The sequence below is a fragment of the Larus michahellis genome, chromosome 3, assembly GCF_964199755.1.
Source record: "Larus michahellis chromosome 3, bLarMic1.1, whole genome shotgun sequence".
NCBI classification, from domain to species: domain Eukaryota; kingdom Metazoa; phylum Chordata; class Aves; order Charadriiformes; family Laridae; genus Larus; species Larus michahellis.
The window spans coordinates 44,150,894-44,171,701 of NC_133898.1; the positions used below are offsets into that span (position 1 = coordinate 44,150,894).

At 43.2% G+C, this 20,808-nt stretch overlaps 1 protein-coding gene across 1 annotated transcript in view; it reads right to left on the reverse strand.

The window, feature by feature from the left end:
- Window positions 1-3,094: 3,094 nt before the first annotated feature.
- The window catches only part of LOC141740747 (protein ELYS-like), a 33,648-nt gene continuing 15,934 nt past the window's right edge, over window positions 3,095-20,808 (reverse strand). The window contains exons 15-34 of the mRNA XM_074579940.1: window positions 20,612-20,716; window positions 19,747-19,840; window positions 18,734-18,857; window positions 18,556-18,612; window positions 17,419-17,565; window positions 17,140-17,327; window positions 16,826-16,970; window positions 16,599-16,730; window positions 15,257-15,404; window positions 15,016-15,166; window positions 14,367-14,471; window positions 13,791-13,974; window positions 13,311-13,508; window positions 11,561-12,000; window positions 10,802-10,897; window positions 10,088-10,194; window positions 8,705-8,889; window positions 5,154-6,993; window positions 4,179-4,382; window positions 3,095-3,928 (exon numbers count right to left, since the gene is read on the reverse strand). Coding sequence (XP_074436041.1) covers window positions 3,687-3,928; window positions 4,179-4,382; window positions 5,154-6,993; window positions 8,705-8,889; window positions 10,088-10,194; window positions 10,802-10,897; window positions 11,561-12,000; window positions 13,311-13,508; window positions 13,791-13,974; window positions 14,367-14,471; window positions 15,016-15,166; window positions 15,257-15,404; window positions 16,599-16,730; window positions 16,826-16,970; window positions 17,140-17,327; window positions 17,419-17,565; window positions 18,556-18,612; window positions 18,734-18,857; window positions 19,747-19,840; window positions 20,612-20,716 — 4,892 coding nt within the window. The 3' untranslated portion in view covers window positions 3,095-3,686. The remainder of the gene's footprint in view (window positions 3,929-4,178; window positions 4,383-5,153; window positions 6,994-8,704; window positions 8,890-10,087; window positions 10,195-10,801; window positions 10,898-11,560; window positions 12,001-13,310; window positions 13,509-13,790; window positions 13,975-14,366; window positions 14,472-15,015; window positions 15,167-15,256; window positions 15,405-16,598; window positions 16,731-16,825; window positions 16,971-17,139; window positions 17,328-17,418; window positions 17,566-18,555; window positions 18,613-18,733; window positions 18,858-19,746; window positions 19,841-20,611; window positions 20,717-20,808) is intronic.

Sequence of the window (20,808 nt, forward strand, 5' to 3'; positions counted from 1 at the left end):
TATAGCGGTTACCTACAGGAAAACTACAAGTTACTATTTGAGCTCTTTGACAAGCTCAATAGAAAAAGTAAATACAGGAGCATCAAAGCATTGTTTGCAATTAGATCAAGAAAAGAGACAAAGACCAAAAAGCCCCGTACAAAAACCTGTTACTGCCTTCCATTTACTAGATTTCCTGCGGGTAAGTGACTTAACTTCAACTTAAATGGGGCATTCTATTAGTACAGCTTAGCAATTTCCATTTCCTACTTCGCAGTAATTAACTGGAGGAAAACACAGAAAATCAGTTATACGCAAGAAACTTTATCGTATTCAAGGGGTTTAAGACAGACAAACACAACTACATCGAGGTCTCCCACTGCTCACAGCCCACCAGCACCGCGATACAGTCTATGCCTTCTTTGACAAACGGGCGTTAGGATAAATCAGGGCTCGAGAGTCAGACGAGGCAGCGGCCAAGTTGCATGGGAGACACACCATTTCCATGGGAGTGAAACGTATTTAGAAAGCGTTGAAGGGAGAGACCAGCTTAGTAAAATTCACACTAGTCCGCATTTAGAAGAAAAGTAACAACCACATAAAGGAAAAGAAGCTTTAAATGCACACCAGCGCTTTCACGAATGTTGAGAAAAATGTTAAAAGCCAGCCTAAAGCAGCAGCTTCTCAGATAAAAAGGTGACTCCACCTAAAGGAGGAAGCGCACACTGCTCTTTCACGTGCCCAGCAGTCTGCACGCAACTGTCTCACAAGGCGAAGACAGACCTTTCAGCACACGTTGCAGCACATCCCAGGACAACACTGACTGCTAGAGCAGAGACACGAGCACACAAAGACTCCTGCGCTAAAGCTGCACGTATTTCTCTCTCTCAGTGACCCCAATACGAATGCTTACTACTAGTCATCACACTGTAGCATTACAAACAAACAAAACTCCACCTGTATTCTAGCAAGTCAAACCAAAGCACCTGATGGGAAGCTGGCTAAGAAGTTAGTTAGTTAGTTGTTGCAGATTCTAAGATGATAAAAATGAATCTTGATCTTCTATTGACTTCCACCGATTCTTGTTTACATTAAGATAATGAGGCTAGGGGACACACATCATTTGAGTTTCTGGGTTACAGAAGACAGAAAACATCAGCAACATTACACCAGTGTGTCCCATCTACACAAACACACTAGTCAGAGAGCAGAGATTCAAGGACTGCAGGCTGAAAGGTGACCTCCCAACAATCTGTCAGATAACTCACTAGAGGCTCTTTTTTCCTCTCCTAAGTCAACAGAATCATAGAATCATAGAATGTGCTGGTTTGGAAGGGACCTTTAAAGGTCATCTAGTCGAAATCCCCTGCAGTAAGCAGGGACATCTTTAACTAGATCAGGTTGCTCAGAGCCTCATCAAGCCTGGCCTTGAATGTCTCCAGGGATGGGGCCTCCACCACCGCTCTGGGCAACCTGTTCCAGTGCCTCACCACCCTCATTGTACAGAACGTCGTCCTAATGTCTAATCTGAACCTACCCTGCTCTAGTTTAAAACCATTGCCCCTCGCCCTATCGCTGCATGCCCTTGCAAACAGCCCCGCCCCAGCTTTCTTGTAGGCCCCCTTCAGGTACTGGAAGGCCACTGTAAGGTCTCCCCGGAGCCTTCTCTTCTCCAGGCCGAACAAACCCAAAAGGAGGAAAAGCCACCTCTGGAAAGATGCGGTGTCTCAGCCAGAGGTCAGAGACGGAGCCCAGAATTGGGGCACAGACGACAGCTGGGCTCAAGGCTCTGCTGATCCTCTGGGGCTCTGCAAATGTGGCTGCGTGGGGGAACCTGCAGAGTGACAGCATGCCTCTGGTGTCACTCGTGAGCTTCAACTGCAACAAGCCAGAGAGGCGGCTTTCTGTGAGCTGCCCCAGTGCAAGATGGCAGGTGGTAAAGGCACGGCCCCGTCTCTGGCAGCCTGCGTAGCCAGCCGCGTTGCTGTCGTGCATGTGTGTGGTGCACCCTCAGCCTTGCTACTGGCCTGACCTGCAAACGGGAAAGCAGCAGCCGCATCCAAGGGTCTGGGACAGAGACACCCCCAGGTCTGGGGTGCACCAGGCCGGGCTCCTGCCGCCAGCAAGGACGACGCCCGCCCCGGCTCAGCAGATTTGTAACAACCCTTCGCTACTTGGCAGACACCGGCATCAAGCTTTAAGCTTCGCAGTATTAAGTTCACCAATGCCAAAAAGAAACCTGTTCTATACCAGTAAGACTACGGATAAGAAGTAAACGACTCGTGAGACCCTATGGATTGGTTTCTGCCTGTAGCTTGTTTTATCCCCCACCAGAAATCAACAACAAAGCTATTTACGAGTGGTTACATGGGAACTGATGAAATTGCAGCAAACAATTTTATTGAAATAACAAGCCTGAGAGTAGCGTTCCACGAGGGGAAGTTCTGATGGGGGATTAAACTGCTCGGTTATCCTCAGACATATTTGCACACTGGGCATATTCTTGCAATACGATCCATGGCTTTATCCAGTGCACTTCCAAAAGGAGAGACGAATTTTATTTCCACCGGTGGAGGTGACCAAGAGCCTCCTTTTCTTGTGGTCCTGAAAAGAAAGAGAAGTATCAAATTGATTTTTTGATTACCAACAGTATTCAGTAGAGGAAAACGTTTTGCAATGTTGGAATTACAAAATCGATGCCAAAGAATTATTTATGGGCTTCTTTGAAGATAGGGTCAAGGCAGAAAACATACAGAAAGAAGCTTCCTTTTGCTTTTGTTCCTTACCAGACTGTCCCAAGCATTCTCACTCAGTATTCGCGTGAGCTTTTTGAGCGCCCCCACGCCCTGATTTTAAGAGGCAACTCTCCCCAGACGGTTTTCCAGAAGGAACCGGAAAACACGGCCAGAAACAAGACGTTCTCTTTACTCGTTGTCTCACCCACTCCTGCCTTCTATGGGGAACTAAAGACCGTAAGAGCGTGGTTTCGTAAGGTGGAATGACAGGAGAGCACGCCATCATTGCAAAGAGTAGCACCCACTTGGCCTTTCCTAGCCCCTCCCTCTTTTGGTTCCAATAGAAAACTGAATATAAAAATATAAAAATATTGCACAGCTTAAAATACAATTGTTTACATTCTGACTTCGATACAATGCAACTTAACTGTGAATGTAAGGAATTATCATTTTGTATTGTAAGCCCAATTATTTGTGCCAGAAGGTCAAAAATCATTTATAAAATTTAAACTAGTACATTTTACACGATTACTTGTTAAAGGAGTTCTAAGCAAACTTTAAAAAGCTTAAAAAGCTTTTGGCCTCACTTTCGAAGGCTTTAAACACTCTTGCAAACCAACATTAACATTTCTGACCTATAAAGGCCATTCAACCCTATGTTCCCTCAAAAAGCTATCAGACAGTAAGCATGTTGTGAAGTATACATTTTTATTTAACAATCCTAAAATAAGTTGTATTTACATATTATATAAATGTATGAAGTCTTACTATAAAATAGAAAACTGCATTGACGGAGGAAATAACACTCCTTATGGAGTTACTTATTGAAGACCGTTTGTTTATGAAATTTTACAATAATTTATATAAATTAGCTCTTCCAAATTAGATGATTTTTTTTTCTTTTTACTAATCCACACAGTTTTGATGACTTTACGAACAGTGGTGTGTGTACATTATAAACTTAAAACACTGTTACAGCATCTTCCGGCGCACAACTGGCTTTGGAAAATTAGACAGTCTTTTTTTGTTCTTTCGTAGAGTCTTCTCTGCCGTGTCTGCGGTTTCTTTCTGTTTGCTTTTTGTTCCATCTGCTGGAGTTCCAAAAGGAGAGACGAATTTTATTTCCACTGGTGGAGGTGACCAAGAGCCTTCTTTTCTCGTGATCCTAAAAAGAGAGAGAAGTATCAAATTGATTTTTTGATTACCAACAGTATTCAGTAGAGGAAAACGTTTTGTAATTTTGGAATTACAAAAATCGATGCCAAAGAATTGTTTATGGGCTTCTTTGAAGATAGGGTCAAGGCAGAAAATATACAGAAAGAAGCTTCCTTTTGCTTTCGTTCCTTACCAGACTGTCCCAAGCATTCTCACTCACTATTCGCGTGAGCTTTTAAAGCCCCCCTCCCTCCTCCCCCTGCCGGGATTTTAAGAGGCAACTCTCCTCAAACACTTTTCCAGAAGGAACTAAAGACCGTAAGAGCGCGGTTTCGTAAGGTGGAATAAGACGACAGGAGAGCATGCCATCATTGCAAAGAGTAGCATCCACTTGGCCTTTCCTATCGTGGACATTTTTTCTCCTGGACCTCAAAAGAGGAGGCGAAAAGACAAATTGAGAAGACAGGTCCGGGTCCAAATCCTTAAGCTGCACAGAACGGTCTGCTTCTCCAGCTAAAACCACAATGCACTGTTAGCATACACGGACACTAGACATAAAGGACAGTGACATTAAATTGCAGCTGATAATCAAAAGCACAATAGCCTTCTGAAATAAAAGGTCCAATCAGGTTCATAAACACTCAATGTGGAGGTATTTTTCCCCTAGTTACTGCCTCTTAGGATCCATTCTTTGGCAGTACATAGTGAAACAAAAATAATGCGGTGCAGTGATTTTACCTACACTTAGGTAATCAAAGATATTGCGCTCAAGAGGCATCAGCAATCCTTAAACATCTCAAAAGAGTTCTTCTTATCATGTACTCTAATACAAAGAGCCCAATGCGCAGTAACTTCACTACCAAAGTATATGTCCATGGAAAACAGTCACATCATTAAACAGCTGGATAGTTTGTTACAAGATGCAGCTCATTTTAAGTTAAAAACTGAACAGGATTTTGGAAGCATGTCCCCTTTGTTTCTCCAGTGTGGGGAAGAGATGTCTATCACATATTACCAGACACCCTCCAGTTTTTGAAACAGGTAGAAATTAAGCTCATGATAAAAATTCAGATTAAATTTCATATTACTCTACTCAGATCAGCCTCCTCCACCACTAGCCAGCCAGTCACGTAGAGTTGAGAAAACAGATGAATCGTCTCCTCCCCAATTTTTTTTGTATGGTTAGATTCTTTACAACGCTTAAAAGCCATCCTCACAGTCTGTTTTCTGTGGTTTACAAAACAGCAATATCCCCTATTTTGCGTATAAACATAATGCTCCTACCTTTACATTTCTTTGTCAGCTTTGTGAGAGGAGGGGAGAAAAGGAAGGACGCATTTTCCTCAACAGGCAGTTTCTGATGCACGGCAGTTTTGCGGGATCTGGTGCTCATAACGCGATCTGTTGAAGTTCTTGATGTTTCATCACGTCCTGATGGATTTAAGTCTTCAAGCAGCAAAGGACTGCCACCAGGTCCCTGGGGGAAGGCCCCCTCCCCTGTGCTCTCCTCCAATACTGCTCGTCTCTTTCTGCCCCGACGCCCTGTCCTTACTGCCGTCCTGGGTGGGGTTAATTCCTCCTTTGGTTGTGCAGGTGTTTGCTCATGAGTATCCGTTTTTTCTGGCTTAGCATGTGGAACTCTTCTGGTACTTCTCCTGGGAGTAGCAAGGATTTCCACCTTCCCGCCTGAATGTATGCCTTCCTGAGTAGAGAGAGATTGTGTCTCTGCCAAGAGATTTTGGGCCCCCTTCCTAGCACTTCTTCTAGGAGTCACCGGAAGTTTAAATTCTGTTTGAGGAAGTGACGATTTAGACAGATCAAGGTCAGAATTTTCTGAAACTTCTGATGAACTCATCTTTCTTCTTCTGCCTCTTTTAGTTGGCACAGGTAAAAGGACTTGGTCACTAGACTGCGCCTCTTGGTCCTTGACAATACTTTCAGTAAATTGTGAATTAATGCCCTTCAGTTTTCCTGCCCTTCTGCTGGGACTGACGGCTGGTTTTACCTTATGATCAGGGTCAGCCTGGCCAGTTCCTTGATCTCCTGCTGAACTTTTTCCTCCTCTAGTCCTCTTGGAAGCAGCAGAAGCAGTAATGCTACCCTCAGAAAGAGACGTTTCCTCAATAGCCTCTTCCAAGACTTCAGACGTAGCTTCCTTTGCTCTCCTTAATCCTCTTCTTGGAGTAACGGCTATGGACTGCGTACTGACGGACAATGTTTGTCCATCAGAATGGCTGCTTTCTACTTTCTGTACGTTAGTCACTTTAGGCTTCCTACCTCTCCTAGGAGTAACAGGCATCACAGGTGTTTGCTCACCTTGAGCATTTTCTTCTGTTTGAAGACCAGAAGTCTCAGGGGCTTCTTTGGCTCGCCTGGTACTTCTCCGAGGAGACAGTCCAACCAGAAACGGTTTATCTGCCTTCAGAAGTTGCTGAGCACCTGCAGATGGAATACTTAAACTTCTACTCAGTTGTCCCCTTGTGCGTGTTCTAGGAGCGCTAACATACTCCACTTGATGGATGCTGGTTTCATCTTCCACTCCTTCTGGCACAGTTGTTAAAGGAGCTCTGGCCTTCTGGAATCTAGTTCCCTTTTTTCCTATGGTTTCATGAATAGATTGTTCTACAACTTCAGACGTGAATTCTTTACTTCTTGTGTCTTTGATTACATCCAGTAAGTTCTCAGCAATAGCCACCTTAATGGGTTCAGGCACATATGGAAGTGACTCTACAATATTTTGAGATTCCTGATCATTAGTTACAGTGGACACTGAGTTTGTAACATGTTCTTGGTTTTCAGTATTTCCTAAACTGTTCACAGGTTTCTCCTCTGTTGTTGCGCCAGCCGGCTTAGAAGCATCTCCTAGTGTAGGGTCTCCCATCTCCCCTTCACCACCTTCTTCTTCCAAGACTAAAGTAAAATTACTCTGAGATATAAAAAGCTCTCCATCTCCCTCAGCTGCATCACATTCACCATCTTTATCGTCAGGCAAATCACATGCAAACTGCTGCTCTATAGGATCACAGGTGTATGGAAGATTGCCTGATGGATGTCGTTCACTATAGGGTGGTGTTTCCGGTGCCTCTTCAGAGATTTGTGCCTTAACCCCACTGTCTTCAATCACCTAAAGTTAAAAAAAATGCCTGTTAATGCAATAGTCATTACCAAAGAGACCGACTTCAAACTGACCCAGACGAAACTGAGGACAGTGAAATGCCGCTTTTCCTTTCGGATCACTGCTGGGTGTAAAGTCAGAAACATACAGTGTACTCCCTGCTACCGATGACAGCTTCTGTGTTTAAGGGACAGAGAAGAGAGTGTTCAGTGTACGCCATCGCGTGCTCCATTTACCATCTAACAGGGTAAAAGGCAACGATGAGAGAAAAGCTGAAAGTTCCAGTTGGCAACACTTTGTCAAACTGGCCAGCTCTCACATCCGACAGCTCAACCCTGCACTCTAAGGAGCCACTTGGATTGCCTGAGACAACACAGCATATTCTAAATAGCTCCACCTCGTGTTTTTATGGTGCGAACAAAGGCAGTATCTGTTACGTATTTCCAGGGACTCAGATGGTCAAGATAATTTAATCCACGTGTAAAGATCTTTTCCCAGCCCTCTAAGTTGTAGAGCTAGCCAACACCGGCAGAAGGAAGAAGCCCCTCAACAGCAGTCCCCAGTCTCCATAGAACCTGCTCATTTTCTTGCCTCCTGCTTTGTCAAAAGTTGCTAAAGCATCATATTATAGCAACGCGCCATGCTTCAAAACTAAATCCAAGAAATACCAGTCTGCGTAAACTTTCCTTTTATGCTTACAACTCTATGAACAAGCGGTAAGCAGTTTGCCCTAAGTTTCCCAAGTCTAGAACCATCTTCTCTACAGCGTTGTCCTAAATCCCAAAGCCCAGACGAGCTACATCAGTGACTGCCTGTTTAACTTCCTCTGCAATCTGGGACACCGAAACGCATTTTCTCTTACTTAAGACCAATCTATTTGTGGTACCCCTACCTTTCAGTTTGTATTTCACTCCTAACTATTACTAATTCCTGTGACTACAATCCTACAGGAAATTGACAGTATGCTCTGCATGGTACGTGGATTCATTGTGGATGTCCCCTAAAGAACTCAGCAGCCCCAGCAGAAGAAAGAATAATGGGACAACTAGAGAATCACCAGTGCTGATTTTCACTCCACGTGAACAACCTTTAAAAAGTCCTCTTTTACAAAGTGGAGATGTTGCAAAAAAATGCTGTTGTACTTAAAAAAAAAAAAAAAAAAAAAAGAGCTTGAAGTACCTGGAGTAGCTGGAAATATCTTGACACTGAAATGAACTCACTGCTGGGATTTCTGTTTATGTTAATAAGGAAGAGAGAGGAAAGGATCCAAGCACCTAAATCATTCTGAAAATGAGTTTGGTTCCCGCATCATTTTGTCCTTTCGTAAACGGCCCCCAGCATCAACAAGCTGCACTCCCCAACTTTTTGTATCATCTTTAACAATTAAACTACTACTTTGTTAAGTCAAATAAGAAACGTTTACGTTCCAGGAAACCAAATGAATGCATGGTTATTTTAAAAAATAGTTTAGACATTTGTTTGTCCTTCTACAGCTCTCAAAGGCCCAAGTTTTGACAGGTTCTATTTGGTGCTACAGGAGCAGAAAATGCACAGCAGAAAAAGGGATCTGCCCTTATGGAATGAGGTTTTCACTTGTGTTGACCAGCTAAAGAAACACAGATGTTTTTGTGTGCCTTCTAATTGTCAGTAAGATGGGACTGTCCTCAACACTTGCAAAGCGTTTTCTATTTTGTAGAAAATGGGAAAAGAGTTTACTTACATTCGTTTCCTCAGTTTTAGGAAGATTGAGAGAAAGAGTTATTTCTTCCTGCAGAAAAGGAACATTTTCTTCAACTTCAGCTGCTTCCTGGTTCTGTTCTTCAGGTAAATCCACACACTTCCCCTCGAGGCGATTTTCTGAATGAGTACTGACCATGTCCTCACTGTCAAGGATACTTATCACAGCTGGAAGAGATTTTTATAATTTAAACTCAACTGCTGTATAAATGACACGGTTGTAAGCAACAAGAAGGAACAGACGGAGCAGGAGCCAACAATGGTAGTCTCCGTCCTGCCACCTATATTGGGCTTCCTCCAAAAACTAGAAGCCAGAACTATCTACCTGGTGAAGGAGGCAGCCCCACAATAAATTAAAAAAAAATACTAAAAAAAAAAAGGAAAAAGAAAAAAGAGGAAAAGGAAAATCAGCTGGCAATTCCATAGAGAAGAACAACAAGAGAGGAAAGGGGGGCTGGAAAGGCACACTCATAGCGAGCTCTTCTTCACAGCCTGAACCCCGAGGATGCATCGTCTTTTAACGCAGGAACTCAAGCAGCAGATCCCTGTCCTGGTTTCAGCCAGACGGACTTAATTTTCTTTCTAGTAGCTGCTGTCTTTTGGATTTGGTATGAGAAGAATGTTGAGGAATGTAGATAACACCGACTGTTTCAGTTGTTGCTAGCTAATGTTTATATTGGTCATGGACTTTTTCAGCTTCCCAGAGAAGCTGAGGGACCCTAGGCACCACCAGGGGGATATTCCATACCACAGGCGTCATGCTCAGTACATAAATGGGGGTTGGCTGGGGCGGAGGGGCGGGCAGGGATCCGCGATCACTGCTCAGGACAGGCTGGGTAACGGATCATCGGGTATTGTATCGTTTTATCTTGTATACCCTGTTACCATAATAATTATTATTACCACCATTATTATGACTTTCCTCTTCTGTTACTGTTCTATTAAACTGTCTTTTTCTCAACCCACGAGGGTTTTTTCTGTCCCCTCTTCTCCCTACCCTGCTGGGGGGAGTGAGCGAGCGGCCGCGTGGGCCTAGTTGCTGGCTGGGGTTAAACCACAACAATCCCATACCACACAAATTAGTAGTGGTGCACAACAGCCAAATAAATACTGATCTCTCCCTCTAATATTTTAAATTCTACCAGTTTTCTCAATATCTTTATCAAGAACTGGAACATTCGCTATGCGCCTTCTACAAGGACTTTGTTTGAGGAGGGTTTTTTCTCTACAGTTCAATGAAAGTTGGCAGTAACATGCTGGTACTACCTCAGTCTGAGACACCTCTAGTGGTATGGCCGACTACACATTTTACTTCAGGAGTCCAGCTACCTCAACTCACATAACAGCTCCAACGCACTGTACGTACACTCACCGTCTGTCTCCGGGGATGCAGAAAGCTGTGCATTTGGTGCAACTGCTATGGCTTTTTCTTCGGACGAAGAGGACATTTTGGACTCCTGGTAGTTTGTTTCACTTCTTGAACAGAAAAAGAGAAATGCCTCGTTAAGCTTCAAAACAAACCTTGCAGAACTTTACAAATGACTAACATTCTCTCAAAAAGCAGCTGCAGCTTTTAAAGCATCTGGTGAGAAAAGGGCTTCCCTTTCCATAAACAAATAGGTGCTAATTGAGCACGCAGAGAAAATAGAAATTAAGCGTATAAAACACTGCCAGAAAGTATTCAAACCCCCAAATAAACCCGCTTATGTTACAGGAACCTCAGGTGTAACTTTAAAAGCTACACAGTTTTCAGACAAAAGCAGGGCTTATGTATGTTCGCGGTATCTGCTTAATAACCCTCAAACTATAAAAAGGTTTACATAGCCTGTTGAATGAAGTCTTTATCACCACACTTTGGGCCCTGCAATGATTTGAGAAAAAAGGCTCAAATGGACAGCTAGTCAATTTGACTTATATCCATGCCAAATTACTTCTGTTTCGCAGACAGAAAGGAATAGAAGGGCCGTTACCTAGGAGAGCACAGGAAAGAACCCATTCCAGGTCAAAACCATAGATTTCCAACACAGCAAAGGCAGCAGCTACGTCTTGTGTGAACCCAAAGTCTGTTTTATAAACTTACCTTTCACATGCAGTCCCAAAAGTAGCAGCCTCAGCTGCTTGGAACACCAATTTCACATCCGCAGAAAGCGCAAGACATTCAGCATTTGAATCTTCCGCACATCCTAAAAAAAAAAAAAAAAAAAAAAAAAAAAAACACCAAAAAGTTGAGGAACTTCAATAGCAACAATCGCTCTCCAGGATCCTCCCGAATCCTCTCAGACTTCAGACGAATCGGGATGCGTACAGTGCACTGATCCTGGAGTACACACTCACTGCTACAAACTGTTTCGAGACCTCAGACCCAGAACTCTGACACCTGCATCCGTGCAGAGGTAATAAAACACAAAGGTATAATTGCGAACACACAAGAAGCTGGACTGGCTTCAATGAGTTGAATTCAGCTGAATCCCTAAAGACCAACTGAAATGGGCTTGGGAAAGGCTGCATAAGCTGTTGAGCCAGCAAAATGAGCAAGCATAGCTGTAAGGAGAAGCATGTACGCAAGCAGACTCACTTCCACAAGAAAACTACGTAACTGAGCACTAACGAGGTGGTTAAAAAAAAAAGAAGAAAACAAAATAAGTCTATCAAGTCAAAGCATGCAATACAGTAAACTTGCTGTAAAAAACCTGCAGCCTACAGAAATACCCCTAAAACATAATGGGAAGGAAGTGCCTGGGAGACTTGTGAGTGCTCATTGTTAACTGTCGCACCCATCAGTAATTTAACCTTTTAAAGACACTTGAAAAATCCAGAGACTTAGGTTATCATAGGATGAAACACTCCAGCTTCTTTTCTTAGTTCTGATGAATCTGGTTGTTCCATCTGGAAAGGTTTACCTTCAACCATTTCACTGCCTTCTTCCTTCTCGAATTCTTGAAAATGGGCGGTTTCTTCAGTGGAGGAATGAGCTGCTTTAGCAGCTATAAAGATGACGTCATCTTCCAAATCACCAGGTGATTTTGCATCATGATACTCCAAAGTCGTTTGGTCTGACCTGGCAGAGATGTTACTATTTTCTTTGCTGACATCCATTTTCTCCAAACCATCTCCAGGTATGCTTTCTGAAGACTCTTCCCTTTCAGCACGATCATCCTCGGGATTGCTCAGAGTCAACAGAGTTGGTTTAGCTCTACTTTCCGACCAAGCATCCTCCACCACTCCATGATGATGATGCTCAGACGAAGGTCCAGACAGCACTTTAGCATCTTCTGTCACCTTTTTTTTTTTTTCCAAAAAAATAAAATTGACAATCAGTAACACGCAAATGCTCTTTGTCAAAGCAAGAAATAAAAAAAAAGGAAAAACAAACTGATATACAGTATAAGGATTACAAGTGTCAGCTTAATCAAGGTGCTACAAAATTAATTCTTATTCTGGCACTACGTTAGCCTTTGAAGCCAGCTGTCACAATTAAGCATGCTTTTGACGCCTCATTGAGTTTCCACGACCTTGGGGGATTAGGATGGAGTGAGTCTTGAAAGAGATCGCTTATACTGTCATCTCAAGGCGGTTCATTGGGTTCACTGCTGTCTCTTCAAGAAGAGGAGGAGCTTTACGTACCTAAAATCATAACTCAAGATTTCTCTTTCTTTACGTTTGCATTTTTCAACTTGGACGCACCACTCAAATATTCCACTCTTCACTATGCCCGGAGCATGGAACAAGGAAATTCATGTGCTCACGCTCCAGTATCAGTAAGAACTTTGTAGAGGAGAGGGAGCCTCTTGCTATAATTGAGTAGCTCTTTGTAACAGGCAATAAAAGGTATAATAAAAACTGACTGTGACAATTTGTTAGTACCTGTACGGAAAGCTCGTATGTGTAGACACTAGCACGTGCCCCTGTTCTGCCCCTGATTTTGGTACGTTACTTCGACAACTGCAGGACGAGCTGAATGAGGGAATCCAAGCGAGAGAACAAAAGGAGGAGGGGAAGGGGACAACTTTCAGGTGCACCAACTTCCTTTGACCACTATCCGAATGCTACCCCTGGTGCAAGGCAAGAAGCAAAACTGAGCACCTGAGGGCTGGAGAACAGACAGCGCTACAGCTCTCTTCATCCGGGGTCTGTTTTTAACGTCCCTTTAGTAAATCCAGCCTTGCGAAAAGAGAGACTAGAAGGTAATGCAGCTCATGACTACGCTGCTTTCAAAGGTGTTTAATTCACCAAGTTTAACAAACCCAAACACCTGGCTCAATCTATATTCCTTTCCTGCCTGCCATACCACCCCTTCATAAGGTTTAGCAGGAAGCTGAACTAGCAATCGGGAACACTCACAGCTCCTAACGACACTTGAGTAAAAACCACCAAGATCACTGGTATGTATTATGAAGGTGTTCCTGCAGGCAGGTGATGCTACAGAAGGTCTAACACAGCCGTTTAGGACCAAATTCAAGTCTGCCATGCTGATTTGCAATTCCAGTTCTCAATTTAAGGAGGCAGGCAAACTCTATAAAAATCCAAATCCAAACACAGTCTATAAAGACTTTAACTGGAAAAAGATCACTCACTGCAGCCCAACTTACCCCAACAGTCCACGCTGCATTCGAGTTCTCCTCCCTGAATGATATCCTAGGCTCCTTTGCTCGTAAAGGAGGAGTGACCGATCGTCCCGGAGACGCGGAGGGAGTAGCTAGGGGAGTGGTACGAAGGCTGAATCTGAGAATAGACCGAGGAGTAAACCCAGGAACACCAGAAGCAGATGTGGCCAAAACTTTAGCTCTCTAGGAAAAGAAATAAAAGCACTTAATTTAAAACCCATTAAATGTTCAAAACAGAAGGCTTCCCTTGTCAAAAGTAAGAGTTTAAATTACAAACCGAGTTCGTACCAGCAGGGAGGATGTTTAGCCTCTGCACTGCTCTTTTTCCAGAGGTACGAAAACAATGATAAAAAAGCTTTTTATGTCTACAAGCTTTATATAACGATAAAAAAGCTTTTTATGTCTACAAGCTTTTGGTTTGGTTGGTTGTCACTGGTGTGTTGCGTTGGTTTTTTTAATACAAACCTTAACCACAGGAGGAGTGGTAAGTAAATTCAGCTCTGAGCCTCCTGAAAAATTATTTTGTGAGATGGAACCATGCATATTTGATCTCGGTGGGCTGGATGGCATGAACGAAGTGGAAGCTCTGCACGGTGACTGTGCTGCAGAACATGAAGGAACGGGATGGACCATCAAATCAGGCAACCTGTTAAGAGACACAATTTAAAAGAGGAAAACAGATAAATCAATGGGGACAAGACCATGCTGCGTTCGAGAAATCTGACATGACACAGCACAAAAACATTCAATCAACAAGAAATATGGGTAAGCCCTCAGCTGTTCAGGTGATGTATCAGGCCCAGGAAGAAGTTACAGGCATTTCCTTTTTGTAATTATTTCTCTACATTTCACACTTAATTTCCCAAATCACTGCCTCTGAGGCAAGAGTAATCCCATTTCAAGTTGCACGAGGCATGTAAGTCCCATGCCAGAAGAAAACGTATCTACATTTCTACGCGGGGACCACTTCCAATTCTCCACTTAGTCGTGTCCCTAAGTTGGCCTTTTGGAAGCATTCATTCTGTGGATGTACTATAGCTGGAACGCTTCCATGAAGATTTCGTAACTGGCGTCCCAACAGATGCATCGCGCCACTCTGCACCAGGGAGAGGATGTGTTATGGCTGGTGGTCCTGTAGCTCGAGGTCTAGAATTAAAAGGAAAATGTAACTGACTGTCATTCCCCTGAAGTCCACACGTACCAGAACTCAAGTTCATTTGACCACGCCACTCGTAGGAAAGTCATCTGACAACTACGAGCCTCCTTCCTGCTCTTTATAACTCTGCCGAATTTTAAGCAAAAAGGGCAGAAACAAAGCAGACACTGGGCAGGACGTGGTAAAACAGGACTATTTGATCCCACAATCAAGTCTATCAATATCTGTACACCCATACCTTGATGGTAATCATGGTCTTAGTTTCAGCTACCTAAAAGCCTGTAAACACACTTCCCGGAATGTAAACACATATGTATTTGCATAAATGAGATTACCATAGCAGAAAAACTGTCTCTCCACACAGTACTTCTCATGCATCGATTCGTAAATGTTATATATTGAACGTGCAAAAAAGCCAAAGAAAACTTTATTCAGGTGCACCTTCCCTCCAAACACTCACGTGGTGTAAAAGGATTTTTCTCTCTCTCTCCAAACAAGGAGATCAAGACTAAACTTTGTCAAAAGGCTGTTTACCTATCAACTTGTGAGAAACTGGTTTCCTGCTCATTTCCTTCCCAGACTTCTCCAGTTTTGCACAATACAGCACTGAGGAAATTTTCTCTAGTACACAAATGTCCTGCATTAGCTGGGTTTGTTACTGTGGATAATGGCGTTGGTCTTGAGACTGGAAAGCAAGAGGGGAAAAATATCAGCCTGCTGCCATCAAAGAGGTGGGTGGTTAGTTCTCCACCATATTTCCCCGCCTAAAAGTTACCTTCTCTTACGACCGACGCAGGCAAATGGTAAGGCTTGGCTCTCTCTATGGCCAGCTTCCTTTGAATTCGTGGAAGGATCTTGCCATATTGGGGTAATAGAGAATTTCTGGCAACTGCCCTCTCTCTCAAGCGAGGATCATGATCGTTCTGATGAAGGAAAAGCGGAAAGCAAAACTTTAACTAATTACAAGAAGTTCCTTGCACAGACTCTGTGCTATTTCTAATTAGTGAGCAGATTTCCTCTACAGGTATGGGAAAACACCTCCACTGCACAGAACAGCGGCAAGTTCTACCCATCCGCACACACCGATTTCACCTGGTACTTTTAGCAAAGTGGAAGGAAGACTGCAATAGCAACAGAGCCTACAACTTGAAGTTAAAACAATGCCGGCACTCTGCAGAACCTTCTTCTGATACACCTGTTATCACCTGCAATTTTCTGATATCACCTGCAGTTTGCAAACGACTTACTACATAGCAGGCTTTCCCTTGTTCTTCCTGAAACGCCAGTGCCCTGAATATACAGGACAACTGGAAATTACCCTGGACAACATGATGTGAAGATTAAAACAAGCAAGAAAAAGCGACCTACGCACACCACCTGGCCACATGACAGTTTTCAAATGCAGGACCTACGACTTCCAAACCACCTTAGAAGTTTGAGTCACTGGAAAACTATGATTCCAGAAAACAGCAAACGCGTCACAAATCCAGAACACAAGTTCATGTAACACAAAATGTAATCTGTCTATTTTGAGAAATAGAGGTTAGACAAGAATTTTTGTCATAAAAGCCGTGAAATGAAAGTTGTGGAATTGGAGAGCACACTGTAACTCGCAGAAATTAAAAAAACAAAGAAAACCCACAGAAATTTAACCTGTGGATTGGCACCTAGCCTGCTCTCAGCTAGAAAAATACAGTTGCGTGCAAGACACAAGCGATGACGTACAACCTACTCGTCATCCCACAGGAAGGAGTGACACCAACAACTTCCAGTAATCTAAGCCACGCATAACATACGTATCTCAATAACGGAATGGTAAGACTGGCAGATGGGAAAGATACATGTTTATTCCTCAGATGCAAACAAACTGTTCTCAGTGGGGTCAACAGTGGTGTGTAACATTTAATTTATAGCTTCATAGAGTAGCTTTGGAGTAGTGACGTATATTGGTCAACATTTAGCTTCAGCTGTAACCAAAGGTGTAGAAACTTGTTCCGAGTGTTTCAAAGACTGGTATGAAAAAAACAAAGCAGGATTTTTATTGAGTACTATCCAAACCAGTTAGTAACACCCAGCAGAAACTTGCACGCTTGACAGAACAGAACTTTCATGCTTACCATAAGATTGACGTTCATGGACTGATTCAGCTCTAGTGCTGCAATGTAGTTGGCACGCTGCAGATGGTAGACTAAAAGGAATTCTCGATTCTGAACACCAGCACTGGTCCTTAAAAACTTCTCCAAACACTCCTATGAGAAAAAAAAAATCATTCCAAAAATCTGTTATGGCTCTGCCTTTTCTCTTTTCAAAGAGACGATGAACATTTTTCCTTGCTCCCACTTACTTGTTCGGTGTCTGTGAAAGGCAGCTTCAGCAAGTCTTCCATCAGGCCCATCTCCCGGCACATTTCGTACATGTGTTTTAAGAGGTCTTCTAAGTTTGCCTGAGCGGCATGTTGGTGCAACAGACCCCAAGCCTCCACCATGCACCTGTAATTAATTTTTCAGACGTAAAGGGATGTTAATAGCATAACCAAAGAGATGCCCCAAGAGTCTTGTACTCAAAGTTTAAAGGAAACTTAGGGGATGATGATTTCTATTCTTTGTTCTCCATTTTCACAAGATTTGCGTGACAAAATGGTGGGGTATATTTCTTTACCTATTGGAGAGCAACACAGTGAGGAGAAGCTGCACTTCCCCGCTGCTTGACACTGATGGATTCATCATCTGGATATATCTGAGGGCTTGCCCATGCTCCCCTTGGCACAGGAGGGATTGAATAATTCTCTTGTGTTGCCATGACGCGGTTTTGATTGTAGCGGGATGAAAGAGCAGGGCCAGTGAATTCTGTACAAGTTAGAGATCGGGTTTTAAAATCATTTTCTAGATTATAGCTTTGTACTGCAATGTATGTCTAACTCAACTCTACCATACTTACTTCGTAATCATTGTGATCTAGAAGCCAACAACCTTCAACAAGCTTAACAAGTCCCCAAGGCATGCCAAAGGCAGTTGGGAAGGAGTCGATTGAAGTTTCTGTCTCAGTCGGAAAGGAACGCTTGATATCCAGCAGCAAGTAAATTGTCTGACATCAGGTATCTCATTAAGGCTAATCAGCTTGTAAGACCAAAACTTTATCACATTACCTTTAGAAAAACATAATGAAGTAAGAATATAAAAGTGGTAGGAAGCAGAAAAGACATTCAAAACATTGGAGCATCCAATGCTCAATTATTACAGCAAATAAATTCCACAGTTGGGTTTTTCCCTCATGTCCAGCGTCTATAAAACAGTGTAAATTGTGGCATCCTTACAGGACAGCTCAGCTCCGAATGATTAAAACTGGATTTAAACCAGTATGCGGGTCACTCATTGGTAGCGTCATTTTCTCTTTCTGACGTCCGTTTTTAGGGACATCATCTAACAAGACAGCTCCGGGCTATAAGCGTTTCTAAGCCCCTTGCTCTCTAGGCTCCCCTCGCGGGTTAGGCAACAAACAGCAAAAGCAAGGCTGTGTATTTCAGCAGCTTAAAAATTAAGTTTCTGCCCCATGACTTTTCTCTTCTCCCTGTTGCTTATTCCGTGTGCCTGCACTTTCAACAGAACCAAAGCTGTGAGCTGCCCTGGAAAACCCATGATTTCAGCAAAAAAATCCGGTACTGGTAAACCACTCTTAGAAATCCTTTTGCTCTGAAACAGAATATTTTACCACATCATTCTAGTAAGAAGCCATTTGCTACAGATAGGAGGGTTTTAAAAAATTTAGAACGGTGTTTAGATTTGGAGAAAAACTAAGGGCTTTTGTTTTTATCTCCAGCATTTCTTACTAAACCTGTTCTCTCCTACCAGAGAAGTCTTTTGCAACAAAACATTTAAGAAAAAATCATCAAAAATCCACAGTACAAAGAAATAAAACAGCGCTTCTGTCTACAACTTAACGCTAAACTAAATGTTTTCACTTGCATCGTCTTTGAAGCATAAATGAAAAAATGTCATGAAACAGGTCGGCGACCAACACTGAAGAACATTTATGTGCATCCCCTGAAGGTGTAATAAAAATAACTAGAAAGGATACAATTGCGTGTTTGCAGTTTTCTTCAACGTTTTCTAGCAAATAGAGATCCAGCAGTGCCTGAAATGAAAAATTAAAAGTTCTGAAAAAACGCCTGTCTTCCCTAAATCATTGGCTTTTGGGTGGGGTTTGGCGGGGAGGGCGGCCGTTTGTTGTTGTTCTCAGTGAACAGGACACTCACATGCAAACTGGCAGGCGGGTATTTCCCAGTTCCTCCTGCATCTCTCCGCCACAGCTTCTCCACTTGGTCTCCTAACTGGGAAACCATTCCATCAACCATCAAGCAGTCCGAGTCCCATTTTCCTCTGGAACAAAAGGTAGCAAGGATTTGGACAGAGTAAAACACTAATTCCAGCCTCCCGGTGTAACGGCTTTCCTCCAGTCTTCTGCTGACTGCAGCCCTGCCCTTTAATCTCCCGATGGCACAAAGCAGAAAAAGGACACTAGAGGCTCTGTGCTTCGAAGGAACACACGAGCCTGTATGTAAGTTACTTGAGAAGTAAGCCAAGGAAGATGAACTTTGAAGTCAATACCTCCTACCCTGCAGCTTCCACCTTAACTCACCTTGCAGCCTCTTGGTCACAGTGCCATCGCCGAAGCTTGGTCAGGTCTTTATTCAGTTTTCAGTACAATTTCCAAAGAAAAACCTATTATCGGCTAATCCAAGGCATGCCGCCTATGTGCTAGGCAGCTAGTCCAGGAAAGAGAGCTGACGTTAGCAAGTGACTTCTATCCGACAGCCAGGAGAGTGCGAGGCGTGCCAACTCCATGTAACTCCAACCATCTTACGAAATCACACCACGTACTTGTGAGAAGGGGACTTAGGCCAATACAGTTATGACCCTCTATTGGTCATGTGGTCATAATCGGTCATATGGTCATATGGAGGTGACTGATCCTGCCCTAATCACATGGCCTTTTTCAGTAGTCAGAAATTATACACATTAGCCAATGAATAAAGTAGACTCCCGAAAAATGATGATACCAACCAGTGGTACTAAGCAGCGGTAGATATCAACGTTTTAACACAGGAAAGTAACCTCTCTGTTCAACAGAACACGCGTGTCACTGAAGTCAAGAGTATTGCTGGCAGCGGCATTACGCATAGCCCATGCAACTGTTGAGATAAAAGCCATTCCCTTCCACTTCTGAATTTGCCGTGGAAGTGTTCTAGAGTCTTCCTCTAGCTCTTACCTTGATAAACGCTCAAGTTTCTGTCGGTGACCAGTATAGTAGCTCTCAATCAGAGGATAATTGTAGAAAGGTCTTGACAAACGCGTATCGTCATCTACAGGCAACAAAGCAGAAGCAAGTTAAAGCATTCATATCACACTTGTAAACGAAAATTTTTGCCTAAAGAGACAGAAGATCGTACAAGCTAAGCATCAAGAAGCCTCCAACTCTGAAAGAAGCCAATCCTCTTTCTGCCTTTGCTAAAAGAGCTCTAAGAGACAAGACTCAATTCCTTCTTGCCCCAAGTGCCGTTTCAAGGTTACAGTTCACGCAGCATTCACAACATGTAGGGTAAGCTGAAGTTCACTATAAAAAAACCCACCCAGTTCTCAAAGGGAATGGTTTCTAAACATGCCGCGTGAGCATCTGTGAGACAACTAAGGCTGGCAATGGAATTTCTAATCCATCCAACTAAAGAAGGATTTCCAAGGTGTACTTTCTCCTCAAGCAACTGATAGAAAGTTCAAAACATGCAGGTAATGCTCTCACTGTAAAAACAAGCATTCCGGTACTTGTTGTTTAATAGTACTTTGTTTAAAATCTCAAGTAGTTCAAGCTGTGGACACAAGCAGCGCCTTGACGTCAGGGGTCCATTGCTATTCCTAAAATCCACCCAGGAAAGAAACTGCCTGCCTCATTCTATGCTGTGTACTTGACAACCCAGCAAAATCTCAACTTCACCCACAGAACTTCAGCACACCCTGCCACTGAACCAGCACGACTTCTTCCTGACGAAACCGTTACAAAAACATGGCTAAGCACGCGTTCGTGGGAGTCACTCACTGGATGGTCGCCTTGTTGCAAACGTATGACAGGTCACGCTTACCTAAACCCTCTGGAAGGAGACCGGATCGACAGAACCAGATGACCACTCGTGCATACAAAGAAATGAGGCCGGTTACCGCTTGCTTATTTGTCACGTCTGCAAAACCTGAAAAAAGGCAGGAGATGATTAGCGTTATGCAATTCCGTTCATTTTCACAAAACTCCCTTCATCCTACTAAACCGAAAGTATAAAAATAG